Source organism: Antechinus flavipes, chromosome 2 (genome assembly GCF_016432865.1).
Source record: "Antechinus flavipes isolate AdamAnt ecotype Samford, QLD, Australia chromosome 2, AdamAnt_v2, whole genome shotgun sequence".
NCBI lineage: Eukaryota > Metazoa > Chordata > Mammalia > Dasyuromorphia > Dasyuridae > Antechinus > Antechinus flavipes.
Window position 1 is genome coordinate 543,378,345 of NC_067399.1, and position 19,439 is coordinate 543,397,783.

The window sequence follows — 19,439 nt, forward strand, 5'->3', positions numbered from 1 at the left end:
GGCTTTGCTAACTTTGAAGAGGTTCTTTAGCCAGTTCATAGGCATATATATATAGGGCTGGGAGAGCTATTGAAGTTCATGGTGGTACAGTGAATAGAAAGCCTCATCTCTAGGAAGCCATATTGAACAATCAGAAGAATTGCTTTCAAGTCCCAGCTCTCCTCCTTCCTAGAATTATGCAAAGTATTTTGTAATATGAACATAACCCTCCTTTCTGAGTACTATGAAAGGTCTGGCTGTGGGCCAGTGTTCAGGTTCCTCTTATTGGAATTATGCCAGAGAACCTTTACAAATTTCCAGGGCTTTTACCTCTTACTGTTTTCTAAATTTCCCTCATGACTCAAATCCATGGAGTTCAGGGTATGTTGAAGAAGCAGACATTAGCTTGAGTAAGAAGTTATGGCAATATGACTAATATGGAAATAGGTTTTACATGATTGTACTTATGTAATTAATATTAAATTAAGTACTGTCATAGAGAGAGAGGAGAAGGATGGAGAGTGGGGAAGAGGAAGGGAAAATATTTAGAACTCAAAATTTTATATAAAAATGAATTTTAAAATTGTCTTTACATGTAATTGGAAAAATAAAATACTATTTAAAAGAAGAAGAGATTATAGCATAGCAGCCACAAAAGTGAAGAAAAGGAGTACATGCTTCAGAACTTCAACCTGGGGAGCCTCCTGGGCTATGTTGGTTCTTTAGCCAATTTGATTCTCCAGAGTTGTAGCACTTACCCCCTCCACATCCTCCCTCCTTTCTACCACAGTAGCAACTTTTACCCAAGAATTAACAAATTCTTCCTTTCTCTGTATTCCATTCCTGTCATCCCATATCCTAGGATTCAAGTCCTAACCTGGAAACAATTGAGCTATGTGACTTTGGACCAGTCCCTTAGTACTCAGATAATTCTCTAGAGCTATGGGTGACAGAAAAGATACTGTCCTACATTGATAGAGGGAGTTTCCTTATTTGGGAGATCTTTATACCAATGAAATCATAGGGACATGTTTTGTCCTTATCCTGTACTAAATAAAAGTGAAAAGCTATAGAAAAACAACTCAGACTTAAAAATGGCATGGTATCAGTTCTGACTCTTTAGCTTTCTTCCTGTCCCAGTTAAAATTCCACCTTTTGGAGAAGACCATACCCACTTCCTCTTAGTTCATGTGCCTTATTTCTGTTAATTGTCTTGTATTTTTCCTGTATAAAGATTTTATAATATATATTTATTTGTATATCTCCTCTATGAGATTGTAAGCTCCTTGAGGGCAAAGATCTTGTCTCTTTTTTGTATCCTTTGCATTTAGTACAGTGCTTGGTACATAATGGAAACTTACAAATGTTTATTTCCACCCCGCATTCCCACTTAATGTATTTTATTTTTTCCAATAACATGTAAAGCTAATTTTCAACATTCACTTTTATAAAACTTTGAGTTCCAAATTTTTTCTCCCTCTTTCCTCCTCTCCTCTTCACCAAAATAATAAATAATCTGATAGAGGTTATACATATCCAATCATACTAAACATATTTTCACATTAGGCATGTTTTGAAAGAAGAATCAGAACAAAAGGGGAAAAAATGGTAAACTAAACAACAATAACAACAAAATGAAAATAGCATGCTCCTATCTACATTCAAATTCCATAGTTCCTTCTTTGGGTGTAAATAGCATTTTCTACCAAGAGTCTTTTGGAATTATCTTAGATCACTGTATACTGAGAAGAGTTAAGTCTGTCAGCTGAACATCACTCAATGTTGCTGGTTATTGTGTACAATGTTTTCTTGGTTCTGTTCTTTTCACTCAGCAGCAGTTCATGAAAGTCTTCCTAGGTTTTTCTGAAATCTGCTGCTCATCATTTCTTACAGCACAATAGTATTCCATTGCATTCATGTAACACAATTTTTAACAAGTGTTTATTGAATTGAATTGGATATTGAACCAACTTCTAAACCATTCTTTCAAATTGTAGTTCTTCATGTTTAGTTTGCTGTACCATGACTTTATACCTGGAGCCTAATTGATCATTACCAAAATTTAGAAAATTTTACATTTTACTGGTCCATTTTACAATCCCAAGCTCATTCTTAGACTGTTAGGAAGCCTGACTATATGCATATTAAAAACCGTCAATTTGGTTATTGATTAGGGATTCTTAATTTTTTTATGTGTCATGGAGCCCTTTGGCAGTCTGGTAAAGTCTCTGGATTCTTTCTTAGAATAATCTTTTTTTTAAAAAAAATTTAAACCATTGTGGCGTTTTTCTTCTTTAAAATAATAATGATTCTCTCTGGGAGCAGGTTTCTTGGGGAGGTTTTCTGGAGGCAGCCTTAGTTTCATTAGTTGCATCCCAAATGCAGCCAGGTGTTAAAAGTTCAGATCTTTTATTGCTTCCTCCAAAATAGTCCGGTTAGTTTTTCTAAGAGGCCTATCTTTTTGCTTGGTTCCAAGAGCTCTTGCAGTTGTCTTTTGCCTCTGCTTTCTTCAGCCTCCAGCCAGCACAAAAGTGGAAAATGGAATGAATCTCTCTTGCCTCGGAGAGAGAGCTTCTGGCTCTGAACTGACTTGACACTCCCCTCTGAATCTTTTCAGCTGAACTCCCAATTGAGCCTCTGTCTGCTTCTTATATATCATCTCCCAAAGACTGACTCCTCCCCTCCGAGGTAGGGATTAAGGGAGGTGTGAATTCACAAAGTTGCAAAGTTAACTTTTGTGAATCTTCCATACTTGTGAACCCAATGGGTACTTAAATACTAATTGCTTATAGGAGCTCTCTAAAGGTGTGAACACAAGCATTGTTTTTATCAGTTCTACTTAGTACCTTGTTTCTTCTGGTTCATAACAAATCCTTGTAGGATCAGATCAATCATACTGACCCATGCTAAATTAGATAATTATTGTCTCTATCAACTCTAATGACTTAACACTTTGTAAGGATTCCAACAAAACCATCATAAAGCAAATACTAAACTTCACTTAGAGGATAGGGAATATAAATAAAGAAATGAAGATGTAATTTTTTTCCCCATTCAAGTCCCTTGGGGTTCCATGGACCACATGTTCAGAAGCTCTGCCCCAGAGGTATTTATGAGGCCCAAGAGAGATTTGGCAGAAAACTGGAATGTTTTGCCAACCTTTTAAACCTATAAGAGATGTTAACAGGTGAGAAATATACCACCTGTATGTTGTAGAACAGAAAATACTAGACTGAATTTATTCTGACCCTACTTGGTATCATTAACAAAGATCTGTCTGTAGATGAGATGAACAGATTTCTGTCTCTAGATCTTAGGGAAACTTTTATGTGAAGCCAGAAGTTCATGGGAATCGTACTGTAAGGGAGAAGCTTGAGAATGGAGGCAACACAGGGAAAGTAAACTACCCGTCTCTGCCCTGCTGAGACTGGCCTCATGGCAGGAGCCAAACTTTTCCAATAAAGAGCTAGCCACACCACCTGGGAGCTGGGGAAACTGCAGGCAGAGGCTATGCAGTGGAGCTACGTGGCTGGATAACGTCAGCTGGCAGATGACCAACACAGCTGGCAGAGAGGTCATTCAGGGAGCTCAGGGGAATGATGGCTACCACTAACTGGAAGTTGCTGGTGAAATGATACAAAGGCTTCTGGAAGCTCTATTTAATGCAGGATTGTAAATGACTAAAATCTCCAAGGAAGAGTTGCTCTTGGGCAGGTACCCATGATGCCTGCTAGGACTTTTATTTATTTCTTTGGCCTATACGATAAAACATCTTCCTTCTTGAATTTTGTGCACTACAGGCTTGTAAGCAGAGCTAGTAACAACAAACCGGTTAATATATACTGAAGTTCCCAGATTTTCTGGATAGGGATAATGAGAAGAGAAATCCTTTTCAGTGTGCTGGGGCCCCTTGATATCATGTGAAAGCCTCTAGCAGAGGAGTATGTTTAAACAGTTTGGACTATCCCAATCATCAGATAAGCTCTTTAGATAGCTTCCTTAACTCTTCCCAAAGTGGGGGAGAAAATAAAAGGAAATATCACATAGAATTAAAATCTAAAGGATAGCACAGGATAGAGAACCCACCTTGGAGGAAGAAACATTCTCACACATAACCTTTCTAAGCCTCAGTTTCTTTATGTGTAGCATTTAACTTAACGAGGTCTCAGTTTCCTTGTGTGTAAGAGGGCTAAACTAAGAGAACTGAGACAAATTTATAAGAATACAATTCATTCCCCAAATGATAAATAGTCAAAAGGATATGAGCCAGCACTTTTCAGAAGCAGAAATCAAAGCTATCATTTGAAAAAATGCTCTAAATCACTATTGATTAGAAAAATGTGAATTAAAACTGAGGTAACTCAGGAAAATAATAGAAATGTTTGTTGGATGTGAGAAAAATGGTATACTAATACACCTCTGGTGAAGTTATGAATTAATCCAAACATTCTGGAGAGCAATTTGTAGCTGTGCCCAAAGGATAATAAAACTGTGCATACTCAGTGACCCATCAATACCACTAGTAGGTCTGTATCCCAAAGAAACTTTAAAAAAGAGAGAGAAAAGGGATATATGTGTACAAAATATCTGTAACAGCTCTTTTTGTGGTGGCAAAAAATGTAATTTTAGGGGATACTCTTCAATGAAGAATGGTTAAACAAGTTATAGTATATGATTGTGATGTAGCGCTGAAAGAAATGATGAACAGAATGGGCAAACTTTTTTTTTTAAATAATTTTTTATTGATAGAACGCATGCCAGGGTAATTTTTTACAGCATTATCCCTTGCATTCATTTCTGTTCCGATTTTTCCCCTCCCTCCCTCCACCCCTTCCCCCCAGATGGCAAGAGTCCTTTACATGTTCAATGGGTTGCAGTATATCCTAGATACAATATATGTGTGCAGAACCAAACAGTTTTCTTGTTGCACAGGGAGAATTGAATTCAGAAGGTATAAATAACCGGGGAGGAAAAACATAAATGCAAGCAGTTTATATTCATTTCCAGTGTTCTTTCTCTGGGTGTAGCTGCTTCTGTCCATCTTTGATCAATTAAGGCTCTCTTTATCAAAGAGGTCCACTTCCATCAGAATACATCCTCAAACAGTATCATTGTTGAGGTATGTAATGATCTCCTGGTTCTGCTCATTTCACTCAGCATCAGTTCATGTAAGTCTCGCCAATCCTCTCTGTATTCATCCCGCTGGTCATTCCTTACAGAACAATAATATTCCATAACGCTCATATACCACAATTTACTCAACCATTCTCCAATTGATGGACATCCTTTCATTTTCCAGCTTCTAGCCACTACAAACAGGGCTGCCACAAACATTTTGGCACATACAGGTCCCTTTCCTTTCTTTAGTATCTCTTTGGGGTATAAGCCCAGTAGAAACACTGCTGGATCAAAGGGTATGCACAGCTTGATAACTTTGTGAGCATAGTTCCAAATTGCTCTCCAAAATGGCTGGATGTGTTCACAATTCCACCAACAATGTATCAGTGTCCCTGTTTTCCCACATCCCCTCCAACATTCTCCATTATCTTTCCCTGTCATTCTAGCCAATCTGACAGGTGTGTAATGGTATATCAGAGTTGTCTTAATTTGCATTTCTCTGATTAATAATGATTTGGAGCATATTTTCATATGTCTATAAATAGTTTCAATTTCTTCGTCTGAGAATTGTCTGTTCATATCCTTTGACCATTTATCAATTGGAGAATGGTTTGATTTCTTATAGATTAGGGTCAGTTCTCTATATATTTTGGAAATGAGGCCTTTATCAAAACCTTTGATTGTAAAAATGTTTTCCCAGTTTATTGTTTCCCTTCTAATCTTGTTTGCATTTGTTTTGTTTGTACAAAAACTTTTCAATTTGATATAATCAAAATTTTCTATGTTGTGGTCAATAGTGATCTCTAGTTCTTCTTTGGTCATAAATTCCTCCCTCTTCCACAGGTCTGACAGGTAAACTATCCTATGCTCTTCCAATTTATTTATAATCTCATTCTTTATGCCTAGGTCATGAACCCATTTTGACCTTATCTTGGTGTACGGTGTTAAGTGTGGGTCAATGCCTAGTTTCTGCCATACTGATTTCCAATTTTCCCAGCAATTTTTGTCAAATAATGCACAGAATGGGCAAACTTATATGAACTGATACAAAGTGAAGTGAGCAGAATCAGGAGAACATTGTACCCAGTAATAGCAACATTGTATGATTGTCAACTATGAATGACTTGGCTGTCTTTGACAATACAGTGATCCAAGACAGTTCTGAAGGACCTATGATTGAAAAAAAAAAAATGCTGTCCTCCTCCAGAGAAAGAACTGGTGGAGTCTGAATGCAGTTCAAAGCCTACTTTTAAAAACTTTATTTTTCCTGGGATTTCTTCTGCAACATAACTAATATGGAAATGCTTTGTGTGATGTCACATAGATAACCTTTATCAAATTGCTTACCATCTCAGGGAGGAAGAGGAGAAAGAGAATTTGGAACTCAAAAATTTTTAAATTGAATATTAAAAATTGTCTTTATATGTAAGTGCAAAAATAAATATTAAAAAAAAAGTTTGTACTGGATAGTCTCTGCCATCTTTTCCAACTCTAAATCAAAGATCTTTTTAGAAGACTTGGGCTCAAGTCTGCCCCTGTCTTATCTTAACTGAGTGACCATAGACAAATCACTTCATCTCTTTGTGCCTTGTGTATCTAAGTTTTGGGATGAGTTGCTGATTGGCATATGTGAAGAGAGCATACTACATTAAAGAAATCCTAGATCTGAACCTCTTTGACCTTCTCTTCCCCCATTAATGTTTATTATCTTAACACGTTTAAGCTCAATATAATGACTCTTCCAAACTATACAAAGAGTCTGCCTTTCAATCCCAGTCACTCTTTCTCATGTTTAAGTTATTATTTTTTTTTTCTGGTAGCTAGAACTTCCATTAATAAATCCTCTGGGAACAAAACTCCTTTTTAAGGAAATGGGGACCTCCTGAGTCAGGTTTCAGTAGCAGTGTTCCTACTAGATGTACTAATGGACCAGAAGGCCTACATGGCCATACATGACAAAAATACCTCTGTGCACAGCTGGTCTTTGTTTGGGCAGGACTTTAGGCAATTAGGGCCAGCCTTAGGCAAGATTGTGAAATTCAGAAAGTTTCTCTAACTTATCCCAGTTTCCCTGTTCTGTAACCTTTTCTCCTTTCAGGTGGTTGAACTTTCCACAAATCTGGTTCTGCCTTATCAGAACAAGAAAGACCCTGATATCAAGTCATACATACTTGTTTGTTGAGGGACTGGTGTAGTAAAACTCACTTTTAGTATGGAAAACGTTTATTCCTGTTATTGTTTCCAACTTGAATTTTCTTTTAAGGGTTCTGTTTCTAATTTTGAAATTTGAGGCACCCTCAAGGACTACTGGCTAGGGCAAAGAGGCTTCTAAAATGATGATGGATACTTTTATGAGTAAAATATGTTGGGATTTATTAGGTTGGCAGCAGTGGGGGTGAGGGAAGGAGGCAAAAGGGCAAAAATCCTGAAAAGACTTTCTTTGCTTGGCTGGGCCCAGATTGGCTTCTCAACCCCATTAGTCTAACTCAACTCCTTTCTTCTCTTCCTTTTTTTGTCTTTACTGTCTCAAGATTCTCACACCCTTATTTTATATTTCCTAACTCCAACTTCATAAAAAGATATATTGCTGCCCTCTAATTTAAAGAAAGTCAATAATTCACATATGATGACATTCAGATTAACAAAAAAACTCCATTCCCCAAATAATACTGAACTAAGAAGAATTTCCAGAACTTTCCAGATTCTACTATATTTAAAATGCAGTCTTCATTTTGGAGAAGGGTAATTCCCCTTCTGCATTTCCTGTCATCCTTAGTAACTAGACAAAATTGGGAAATGCATAGGTGAATTGCCTAGGGTGGTTAACATAAAAGCATTTTGTCTCAGGTTCAGGAGTGTTATAAGTTAGATAAAGGATATAAAGCCCTTTGCAAATCTTAAATCACTATATAAATGTCAATTATTATGGTTGTTAGTTACCCCGCAGTCACCAGATCTGAAGTCTAATGATGATTTCATTCTCTGAGTCTCCTACTATACCCTTGCTGAGCTCAAATTTATACAGAAATGCAGGAGTATGCTAGGAAATGTTTCTGTCCAGAAAAAAATATACATGTAGTCTGCATTGATAACACTTTCTTAAGCCTAGACAACCAACAAAACAAATAATCAAATGATAAATCAAAGTAATTTTCTGAGATTGTCAATTTTTGAGGTATACATTCCCATGTTGAATATTTAGCAATCTCTATTTAGAGCTATACCCTAGTACATCCCTACACCCATTAGGGGCACATATGCCAAGTGAGCCATTGTGTCTTTTGGAGCAGATACCAGAATATGCCAAAAACTGGCTGGAAAAAACTCTGGAGGAGGTGTTGAAACAGCATCTGGCCACTGGCCTTGCAATGATCAGTCTGTGAGGTATCAAGTAAGAGACTCATCTAGCAATCAACTAAATGTTATTGTAGAGCCCATAAATGTATCAAGTGATAGTTATCATCTTCTACAGTAGAAGACTATTGTGATAAGCAAAGAAGACAGAATTCACTCTGTTAGGAATAAGAGTAGAAATCTCCTTCTAATACAGGTTTTGGGTATGTCTGGAAAACACTCAAGATGGATGGATGAAGTTGAGATTTCAGACCAATCTTCCACTCTGGAGTTTTAAAACTGACACTGTTCATTTCTTTTCTCCTGTAATAAAAGGCCAGAACCCATGTAAATAAACAATTCTTTTGCAAGGCTGAGAAAGAGATTAAAAACCTGCACAAAGAGGGAGTTGGATCTAACTAGTTATGAATCATAATGACATTAAATCACACCTTTAGGTAAAAATCCCGGGCAAAAACACAAGAAAGCAGCTACAGGATTGCTTTCTAAGAGTGTTCAGATGATTGTGAGCAAATTGCCCAAGACGACCTTGGAACTGCCTCTGCATACATAGTGGGAGTAGCTCAAATTGGAAGGCCACCTGGTGATTTTAACAGATAATACACTGTAAGTAAATTATCTAGTCCTACCTTAGGAGAGGCTACCTAAGCACTGGCCTTGCCTGGTCAAAAGAAAGCATGGCATAAATAAAGAGGTAAAACTCTTTTCTACTTATAGAGGCACCATGATATAATTGAACAAGCTCAGGTTCGAGTGTCAGGAGAAGCTAGGGTTGACGCCCCAATCTGCTATTCAAACCATGACATGAACAAGTGAATTAACTTCCTTTCCTGAATCGGTTTCTTCACCTATACAATTTAAAAGTTGGACCAGAAGATTTCTAAGGATTTTTTCCTCTATATCCTATGAACCTACAAATTTTAAGAAACATCCAGGTTTATTCTGTGTAATAGGTAAGCCCATTCCCACAGATGTAGGCTGATTCTTTCCCCGTAACTGAAGAAAGCTGTCTCTCCAGGATCTGATTGACCCAGGCTCAAACCACCTGTCTAGCTATTGACTTAGCCTCCCGGTATCCTCTAACAGTAAAGATGTTGCTTCCTGTTCACCTAAGGCATCAAAAGGGTTGGCTCACATGGAGTTGGAGCCCTTTTGACTTGGCAGATATCCCAAGGACTCAGGAATCACCACACCCTGCTTTGCTGACCGTATACATTTCCATGTGGAGACTAGGAGGAAGCATCTAATTGGGCTGAGTACTGTATCCTCATTGAATAGGCTAAGTAAACCTCTTTTTGTTAATTAATTGTTAAACGAGCCATTAGTGGACCAGGGGTCCATAAACTGTTTTTTAAAAAGATACCTTGATTACTGTTCTTCAATATAATTAGGTTCTTTTATTTTATTGTGTATCTTATTTTTTAAGCATTTGAAAATATTATTCTGAGAAGGGGTCCATAGGTTTCACCAGATTGACAAAGGGGTTCATGATACAAAAATGGTTAAGAACCCCTATATTAGTGTCTCATTTCTCCAATTTAGAACCTAAACTCTCAAGGCTCTTGCATTCACTTGGCACAGCCCACCACACCTTTTAAGGGAAAAGCAGAAGGGAAATTAGCATGTTGTGATTATAATTTTTAAAGTCATCAACATTAATAATCAATGTATTTATGGATCAGAGGGATAATTGCAAACATGTGTTGTAATTAAGTCATCAAGAAAATTTTAATGAGATTAGTTGAAACTGTAAGAAGAAGGGAAAAATGCAATTTAATACCATTGTCAGCTAAAGAACAATAGCAGGAAAAGACTTTTAAAAAAACATCAAAACCTCCATCTGCCTTTAGAGCCAAATAGCTTACTTTAAAATTTAAAATGGAGAATGTTTTACAATTTGCTTATAAGAAAATCTCTACAAAGGAAACCTGTATTTTCTAAAAGTATTTTCCCATTTCTATGTTGATCTCAGTTTCCCAATCTGTTCAACCTGATCTTTTCTATAGTATTCACAGTGTTGGGAATTCAGAAGAATGAGCACTACACTAGCAGTCAGGAAACCTGACTTCTAGTCTTTATCCTGCTCTCTCACATGGAGCAAATGAAATAAGACCTTTGGGCAGATGGCTTTGAAGATCTTTCCCAGCTTTCGTATTTCGTTCCTGATCTTGTTTACTACCTTCTTCAATTTACAAGTGGTTACTGTTGCTGACCATTAGAGGGCAGAACTAGCTGCCTGAACCAACTGATTTATTCCATGGTGAAAACTCATTGATTTGTATACCACAAATTCAGAATTCCATAGAATTTGGAAATGGGCTAGACAGAAATTTAATTTTTCAACAACTTTGAAAAAAAATGTGGTAAGGAAACTGATAGTGTAAACAAAATTGCAGAAAGAGTATTTAGCCAATTTAAGAGAATCAACTCTTTTCTGGAACCTTAACAGCATCTGTTCCTAGATTAGCAAGTAGCATGTTAATTATAAATGAATCTTCTTTATTTAGGCAAGCACTTTTTTTAGCTCTTAATTCATATTATTGTATGTATAGTAAAATATGGATTAAGTGGGTTTATAATCATTATAATAACTCATATTTATAAAGAGCTTTAACTATGACTTATGGAGAAGTTGATTGATAAGGAGTTACAAAGTTTTAGTTAACTCTGCATTCCAAAACCAAAAACAAACCCTCTTCTTTTGACCTTTAAAAAAAATCTTTCTAAAATATGAGTCTACTTTTCTTCTCGGAAATGTGGGTTTTAGTCCTGGAATTCATTCAATATGTGACCTTAGGCAAATCATACTTTCTGGATCTCAGTTACCATTTTTGTAAAATAAAGCTTGAACTGTATCTCAAAGATCCAGTTCTGACATTCAATGAGATCTTGATTGTATGACTATTTATTTGATGATTTAAATTCATTTAGTGCTCAGCCAAGCATCATTTATGAGCAGATAGTATAGACATAGATTTAGAAGTTATAGGAAGTAAGTTGGGCATATTGGGTACAATTTCAGTGACAACCCTAGGCCAAGGTATGAAGTTTCTTAGAATATGGATTTAAGAATGCCCTTAGAGGCCATCTAGTACAAACCTTTCATGTTACAGATATAGAAACAGAGGCACACCACCTAAAAAATTTACCCAAAAATATAGAAAATGACCGCATCAGACTATGATACAGTTCTGTGATTCCAAATTTATTCCTCAAGCCACTGTTAGTGTCATTAGTACAATGGAAATGGGAGCATGCAGTATGGAATTTGGAAATCATATGTAAACAGTGAGTACTAATATTAGAGGATGGGAAAGAATTTGGCTTATATAGACCTTTCCCTACTACCAACTCCCTTGGTCATAATTCTATATAATTCAGTTCAGTACAATGAACATTTAATTAACAAGTGTGATAAGGTGAAAGCAGTATAAAGGTCACATAGTTTCTGTCCTCAAGGAATTAACAGTCTTATAAAGAGATACAGAACCAATTTTGTTATAAGGCACAACATTACATAATAATCCTCTACTCTCTTAATATATTCTTTATCCTACTATCCCTCAGTGAGAGAGCATTTATTTATCTACTACTCTATGTCAGGTAGTGTGTTAAGCGTTCGAGATTCAAAGAAAGGCAAAAGCATATCTTCTACCTCAAAGGACTGACATTCTAAAGGGGAGACAACATGAAAATAACTATGTACAAATGAGACATAAAGAATGTAAACATTCTTCTCAGAAGAAAGACACTGCTCATGCTACTGCCAGAATTGTCTTTCTTACACATAGATCAATCATTAATGTTTTTTGAATAAATGAATAATAACGAGCGTATTACTTATACATACAAAATGTTTTGTGAAGCTAAGTATTTCCAACATAACATGACTTCTTATTAGGAAAAGAAGAGGCCCACAAATTTAGTTTGCTCGACAAGTATGGTTTTTATTATAGGTTATCAAATTGAACTTATTATTCAAATTAATTTTGTGTGAATTTGGATAGTGTAAACCTGTCTTTCCTAACAAGTTGCATTCTGATTAACTAAGGGCCCACCTTCCCCCTAGGTAGTTGCCAATAATTAGTGATTCAGATAAGTAGTTAACAGAATTTGAAGATTAGACAAAAGATAGGCTTTCATAGACTTTTCTCAACACTTAGCTTGTTGCTTGATTAAATTAAAAGAAAGAACCTTCTGAGAATTCTGATATCTCCAGAGAAGTGAATTGATTTGCCCAGAGTCATAAAGTCAAGCAAAGACTAGACTCCAAGCCTCCTTATTCACAGTCCAATTTTCTTGCCATTATACCACATTGCCTTCCTTATGTCTCATAGAAAGTTTGATAGAAATTTCAGTTAAAAAAAAAAAAAAAAACTAGTCCCGACTAAATCTATAAATTCTATCTTTGTTGTCATTCGGTTAATTCAATCATGCCTGACTCTTTGTGAACTCATTTAGGGTTTTCCTGACAGAGATGCTGGAGTATTTTGCCATTTTCTCTAGGTTATTTTATTTTGGTTTTTTCCCCAAATTATTTTTATAAACTTTTTTTTTAAAAATTGAACTGAATACAAAATAAGAAAAAAACAGAATAGAAAAAGAAAGGCAGAACAAGAAAATAAAAACAAATCAAAATATTGTCATGTATCCAGCAAAACATCAGGGAGGATTCAAAAATCCATAACAATAAATTTCCAGTTCAAGAAAGCATGTGTAATAATAGCAGAGATTATATTCATGAGTGTCCATCTTTCCTTTAATTTATTTTAAAGATAAAGAAACTTGGGCAGAGTTAAGTGACTTGCCTAAGTTCACACAGCTAATAAGTATCTGATATCAAATTTTAAACTAAGGAAGATAAGCTTTTCTGACTCTAGGCTGTCATTCTATCCACTCTGCCACTTCGCTGAACCATAAATTCAATCTAGACCAGGCTTAAGTGAGCTAATGAGACTGTTTCTGATTCTTAGAATATAGTTTCACATTTCATGTGCTAGTGCCTAGAAGAAGCATATCTAGTATAGCTAACATCTGGGATGTGAGGATTTTGGCTTAATCAATCTGCTTTATTAAAATAAAGCAACCATCATTACTTTGTGCAAAGAACAATTATCTCTTTAAATGCAGAAGAGTGGAACTCTTGGAAGGCCAGACCTAGAAGGAAAAAGCCCTATCAGTTATAATGGTATAGGATCTTTCATATTAGCTGGGACAAGATGGTACTTTAAATATCATGTAGTCTAACCCAAACTCTGAGGTCAGAGAACAAAGATAACTTATCCAAAATCACACATAAATAAGTATCAGAACTCAAATTTAAGCCTGGGTCCTCTGGCTCCAAATGTACTTTTTCTATGGTACCACACTGGCTCTCATGCATTGTGTAGTACATTCCAGCAGATAGCCAGGGATAGATCTCCAAGGAGGAATTTTTCAGGAAAAATTTGCTTGACTTAGGAATTGAGAAGTAGGACCAATTGTGTTAAAAAACAGAGTGAGTCAGGGAAAGAAAGATCTCCACCAATGAACAAAGGAGAATGAAGACCTGTGAAATTATGACAGATTCTCAAAGGATAGATTATCAAAACGGGGAGCTAAATGAGGGTGTGACAGATAGAGAGTAGGCCTTTAAAGCAAGAGAGCTGCTATAGAATCGTATTTATTTAAGGTCTGCTAAATCTTTAAGTATTGAAGATAAAGCCATGTCATCTTTGCCTCAATGTCCTTGAATGATTTTGGCAAGAAGAAGAAACTGGGGCCTCAAGAAATTTCATGACTTTCATAGGGTCACAAAGCTAGGAAATATCACAGAAAGGATTTGACTGTAGGTGTTCTAAACTCCTTATTCAGTGTGGCAATCACTGCACCAGATAGCCTGTCAAACCTAGGTTATCAGATTATGTTCCTTCTACCCTATGACCTTTCCCAAGGAATTAAAAATATTGACTTAAAAAATACATATATCACAAAAAATAAAAAGCAAAAGCAGCCTATACAATGATTACACTCAACAATGGGTATAACATTTCATATACATAGTCCAATATCTCCAACAAAAGGAGGGAGAGGTGTTTTCTCAAATCTGGGGTCAAGGTTGATTATTATGATAGCACAATACTCAGTTCATCTTCTTTTCCAGTCATATTCTCTTCTTTCTAATGATAATGACATTTTGTAATGACACAAATTCTCATAGGTAGTACGCTGCTCCCCACTCTCAAGTTCCATGTATCTCTTTATTGCCCCTTGAGAATTTTAATGACATATACAAGAAATACCTTGGAAAGCCTAGAAATTTATAGGCATCCTGTAAATGCTTCTAGAATCAAGAGGAAATTCTATGGTTGGTTGTAAAGCCAAAAGGCTTCTTAGTTTTAGCTATGTCATCTTTGCCTCAGTGCCCTTGATTGACCTTGGCCAGCAGTAAAAAGAGCTGAGTCCACAACTTTGTGAATATATCTTTCCAGACTTAAATTTTGTAGTCAACACAGCATCAGTTCCCCAAGGAGTAAGAAGCAACCCTTGGGAATGTCCTTTGAGACTCTAGCTCAGGAATAGCCAAACTACAGATTCATCTTGCAGTCATACTGACTATATCTAGACATGAACTTAGTAGGATCGATGCTGTATAGAAACTGAGCTTAATTTTGTTAGGGTTATTTTCTTAGAGACTGTGGTGTTAGAGAGAGAATTGTGTACCCTGAGTGTTAGTGAAAATGTTTATAATTTGTTTTTGCTGTATCTTAAAATAAATGTTACTTTGTAAAAGCCAATCATATTAAATAATGAAATGGAAGTGGTTAGTAACCACAAAAAATGAAGAGAAGAGCCTGTGAGAATTTGAGCCACTATATAGAAAAGAGATACAGCAAGCCCTCTGTGTCCTCTAGAATCTGGATTGGTAGATGATGCAGCCTGACCTCGAGAGAATGAGACTAGAGCATCCCTATTACATAGGTCCTAAGAGACACTCATACATTTATTAACTCTTTAATGCTAAGCTCTGGGGATATAAAGAAAGGCCTTCAAGAATCATACATTATAAGGGAGGGAGAAAAGATGTAAATAATCAGGAGGTATATGCTCCTGTAGGGTATTAGCTTTTTCTGAAGCATTCCTGTAGGGGCTGGGGCTCTTTTTGAGCTATCACCCACTAAAGACCCAGCAGCTTTCAGCCTCTTAAACTTAAAAGGTTTCTTGGAAGACCAAATGGTCTTCCATTTTTTAGGCTCACAAGTTAGACACCTATGCTCAGGAAAGAAACTCAAAGCAGAAGCAGTGAGGGCTCTGGATTCCATTCTCAAATACCCCTAACCTAGCACAAAAGGAGATTTGTTCTATTACTGCAATTGGCCATTTCTGCCACCAGGAAGAGGCTTTAAAGAGTTCTAACTTGCTAATAGGAAGAGATGGGAGGACAGAGAATAGATAGGAGATAGGCCTTTTTAAAGTTTGAATCAATTGCTTTTCCTTTTCAGTGGCCAATAAAGGGATTGATTTATTATGGCAAATAATAAACCCTTTAGCACTGAGTCACACATGTCCTTAGAAGTTGGTTTGGTAATTCCTATCCTAGAGGATACTCTCTCCTGTCCTATTCTCATATATATGATCTATGAAGTATAATTCCTGCCTGCTACACTGGAATCCTTTTGAAAACCCAGCTCAAATTCCACATTTTGTGAATAGCCTTTCTGAAAGTCAAAGGTTTTATGCCCTGAAGCCTGATATAATCTATCTTTCCTAAGAACTTCTATAACACTTAGTATCTATACTGTTTATTTGGCAATTAACTCAAGGCCTGTCTTTTTAAATATTTGTTATCTATGTCTATTTTTATCTTAAATGAAATTTTTATTTCTTAAATCTTTTTTATTATTTCTTAAATCTCAAATGAAAAATTTTCAGAAACAATATTCTTTCATCATTATCATAATATTTTTATAGTTCCTACTATGTGCAACATACTGTGCTAATGAGTTTTACAAATATTACCTCATTTGATCTTCATAACAATTCTGGGGATATTACCCTCATTTTATATTTGAGGAAACTGAGGCAGACAGGTTAAGTAACTTGTTAGGGTCCTACAGCTAATAAATATTTGGGGTCCCATTTGAACTCAAGTCTTCCTGACTCGAGGCTCAGAGTTCTCTCCATGGTGCCACTGGCTGCCTTGGTCAAAGTCTTCTACTTTCAGGTATCATCTCACAAACCTATCATGTCCTCCTTCAGTTCCTATCAGAACGCTTATCTTCCCTCAAGCTTCATAGTTGCCAGTTTTCTTTCCCTCCTTAAATGCCTTATGTCTACTTATCTGGTATCTTAGTGGTCATCAGAAGATGTGGATGTGAAGGCCAAATCTCGTGCCATAACTAGCTAAGTGGACTTTGAATTGCGTGGTATTGTTAAATGTGAAGAACCTCCCAATTGTCCCATCATGTGATGTGATTTTGATACTCCAGCTCTCAGATTGAAGCATTTCCTCTGGCCATCTTCTGTATCTGGGATGCTTTCCCTCCTGGGCATTAACTGAAGACTTTCCTGGCTTTCGTTAAGTCCTAGTTGAAATCCATATTCTACATGAAGCCTTCCTGGGCTTCTTCCCTAGGCCCTCTTAATTCTAATGCCTTCCCTCTGCTAATAATTTCCTATTTATTTTATACATACCTTGCTTTTTATATATTTATTTGCACGTTGTCGTCTTCATTACACTGTAAGATTCTTGAGGATAAGGACCGTTTTTTGCATTTTTGTTGCCTCAGTACTTAGTATAGTATCTGGCACATGGTAGGTACTTAATAAATGTTTGTTGATTAATTGATACTGTGTTATGAACAAAAGAAAGCTTGAGAACTACTGGTGGATAATGTTGTATCTTTTTCATTTTTGGCTTTGTTTCTTCAGCACCTAATGCATCCTAGGTCACCTAGTGACCTATGTACAAGTAGGTATTTAATAAATGCTTTTTAAAATAAATGTTTTGATACAAAACATTAGCAAATGTTTTGACTTGAAGTGGTAAGGCTGGGACTTCTGACCCAGATCTGACTCCAACTCCAGCAGTTCTAAACTATATAAAAGATTGATGAAAACTGAACCTCCATGTTCATTTCAAAGGAAAAGATAGGAAAAATTGTTTTTAAAAACAACATATAATGTATATTAACTGTGTCCAGTTATTTTGAGTGATCAGCAAGGATTTTAGTAAACACAATATACAAAAATATTTTCTGTAGCAAAATCTGGTACTCATTTATAAAAATCAGAAAAAGCTGTATATTCACATATGTTAGCCTGAATAAAAATTGGTTGTTTCAGGTCAATTCAACATTCAATTGTTGAGTTTCTTTTCCTTTTCCATGCCTCTTCTCCCTTGGGGGAAAAACAAATATATAACCATTTACCAATGATATTAATAGTCCCATAATATTATAATTTTTAGAAAGAGGTACTTTTAAAGAAATACTCAAGTCTCTATCATATGAACCATCTTATATTAATGTTCCATAAGTCAATAAATAACTCAGAAAATAAGATGTTGAATCTTCTTCTTCAAGAGGAGTCAAAAGTTCATAGAAGGGATCATAGATCTAGACTACAAAGGAAATTTCAGAGATCATCTAGTCTAACCATCCTCATTTTACAGAGAAGGAAACTGATGCCCAATGGGATAAAGTGATTTGCCCAGGACTACCCAAATAGCAAATTTTTGAGGTGAATTTCAACTCAGGAAGGTTCTTTCTAGAGCCTATGCTCCTGTTTCACACATAAGAATGAATATCATTAAAATTCTGGAAAGGAAATCATTCCCTGTCTTAGTCTTTGTCTCTGTCTCTCCCTCCCCCTAATCTCTGTCTATCTTTCTCTCTCTTACTCTTTTTTTTTTAGTCTTTATCTCTCTCTCTCTCTAACAAAATAAGCATTTTATAGAAAAAAGCAAATGGAGCAATAAAACAAGGCTGAGTTTAACCAAAAGTTATCTCCTGAGGACTTTTGCATGAATAAAGCATCAGAGTTTGAATCTCATAACTGCTGTGTTCAATTCACTATTATTTGTTTTCTTTCATTTCTAATGGAGTTTTGGTTAAATTTATGAGGATATCTGAACTGTAAGCAGGGAGGAATTTATTCCAATCCTATGCTTTTCCTTTCACATAGCTTGGCAGCTGAATTTGTCACTGATGACCAAAGGATTTTATTGACTCTTCTCTTATTCCCCATGAGGTTTCTAGGAAAGCAGAGTTCTTTTTTTTTCCCCTAGAGAATTCCCATCAGACTATAATAGATAGTAGTTATCTAATCCTAATACTAATCTCCTTGTTTCTTACCACTATTTATTTTGAGAACAAAGGAGGTCATCTAGGGACACCATGAACCACCTTAGACTGAACTATCATCAAGGTTCTTTCCTGAGCTCAGTTTTCTATCTCCTTTGCTGATGTTAAAGAGGGCACTTGATATTCCTTATGTCTGGACAAATTATATGAAAAAAATTAGGATTTAACTTCAGATTAGAAGAAAGTAAAGTCAACAAATAGGAATTAGAGCAGGTAATTTCTGATTCCTTTATTTCAGGGGATTTATCTGAATCCTTTTTTCTGGGGTTCAAAACTCACCAACACTTCAGATCTTACAATAATAATAATATATGTATTAAAAGATATTATATCTGTTTGGGAAACAATACAAATATCTCTTTTTGTCCTTACAATAGCCCTGGTAAATAGATGCTGTTATATAGATAAGAAAATGGAGGCACAAATTGGGTAAAGTGATTGGCCAGGCTCACATAGCAGCAAATGTCTGAGGCTGAATTTGAATCCAGTTCTTCCTGCATCTAGGTCAAGGATGTGATAGAACCAGCTCTAATTGGCTGAGGAGAGCCCATTGTTAAATTCTCAATGTCAGCATTTACACTTGGAAAAAGCAGCAAATGCTACAAATCTAGGTTTAATTTATTGTTTTATTAATTGTCTAGACTT

General features: G+C 36.0%; 1 protein-coding gene and 1 long non-coding RNA gene across 6 annotated transcripts in view; one reads left to right on the plus strand and one right to left on the minus strand.

The window, feature by feature from the left end:
- Nucleotides 1-19,439, plus strand: part of LOC127551288 (uncharacterized) — a 73,546-nt gene that overhangs the window by 7,778 nt on the left and 46,329 nt on the right. The window lies entirely within an intron of this gene.
- LOC127551287 (inter-alpha-trypsin inhibitor-like) overlaps nt 12,373-19,439 on the minus strand; it is a 90,587-nt gene continuing 83,520 nt past the window's right edge. For both annotated transcript variants that reach the window (XM_051980897.1, XM_051980898.1), the window contains exon 6: nt 12,373-17,829. In XM_051980897.1, coding sequence (XP_051836857.1) covers nt 17,772-17,829 — 58 coding nt within the window. In that variant the 3' untranslated portion in view covers nt 12,373-17,771. The remainder of the gene's footprint in view (nt 17,830-19,439) is intronic.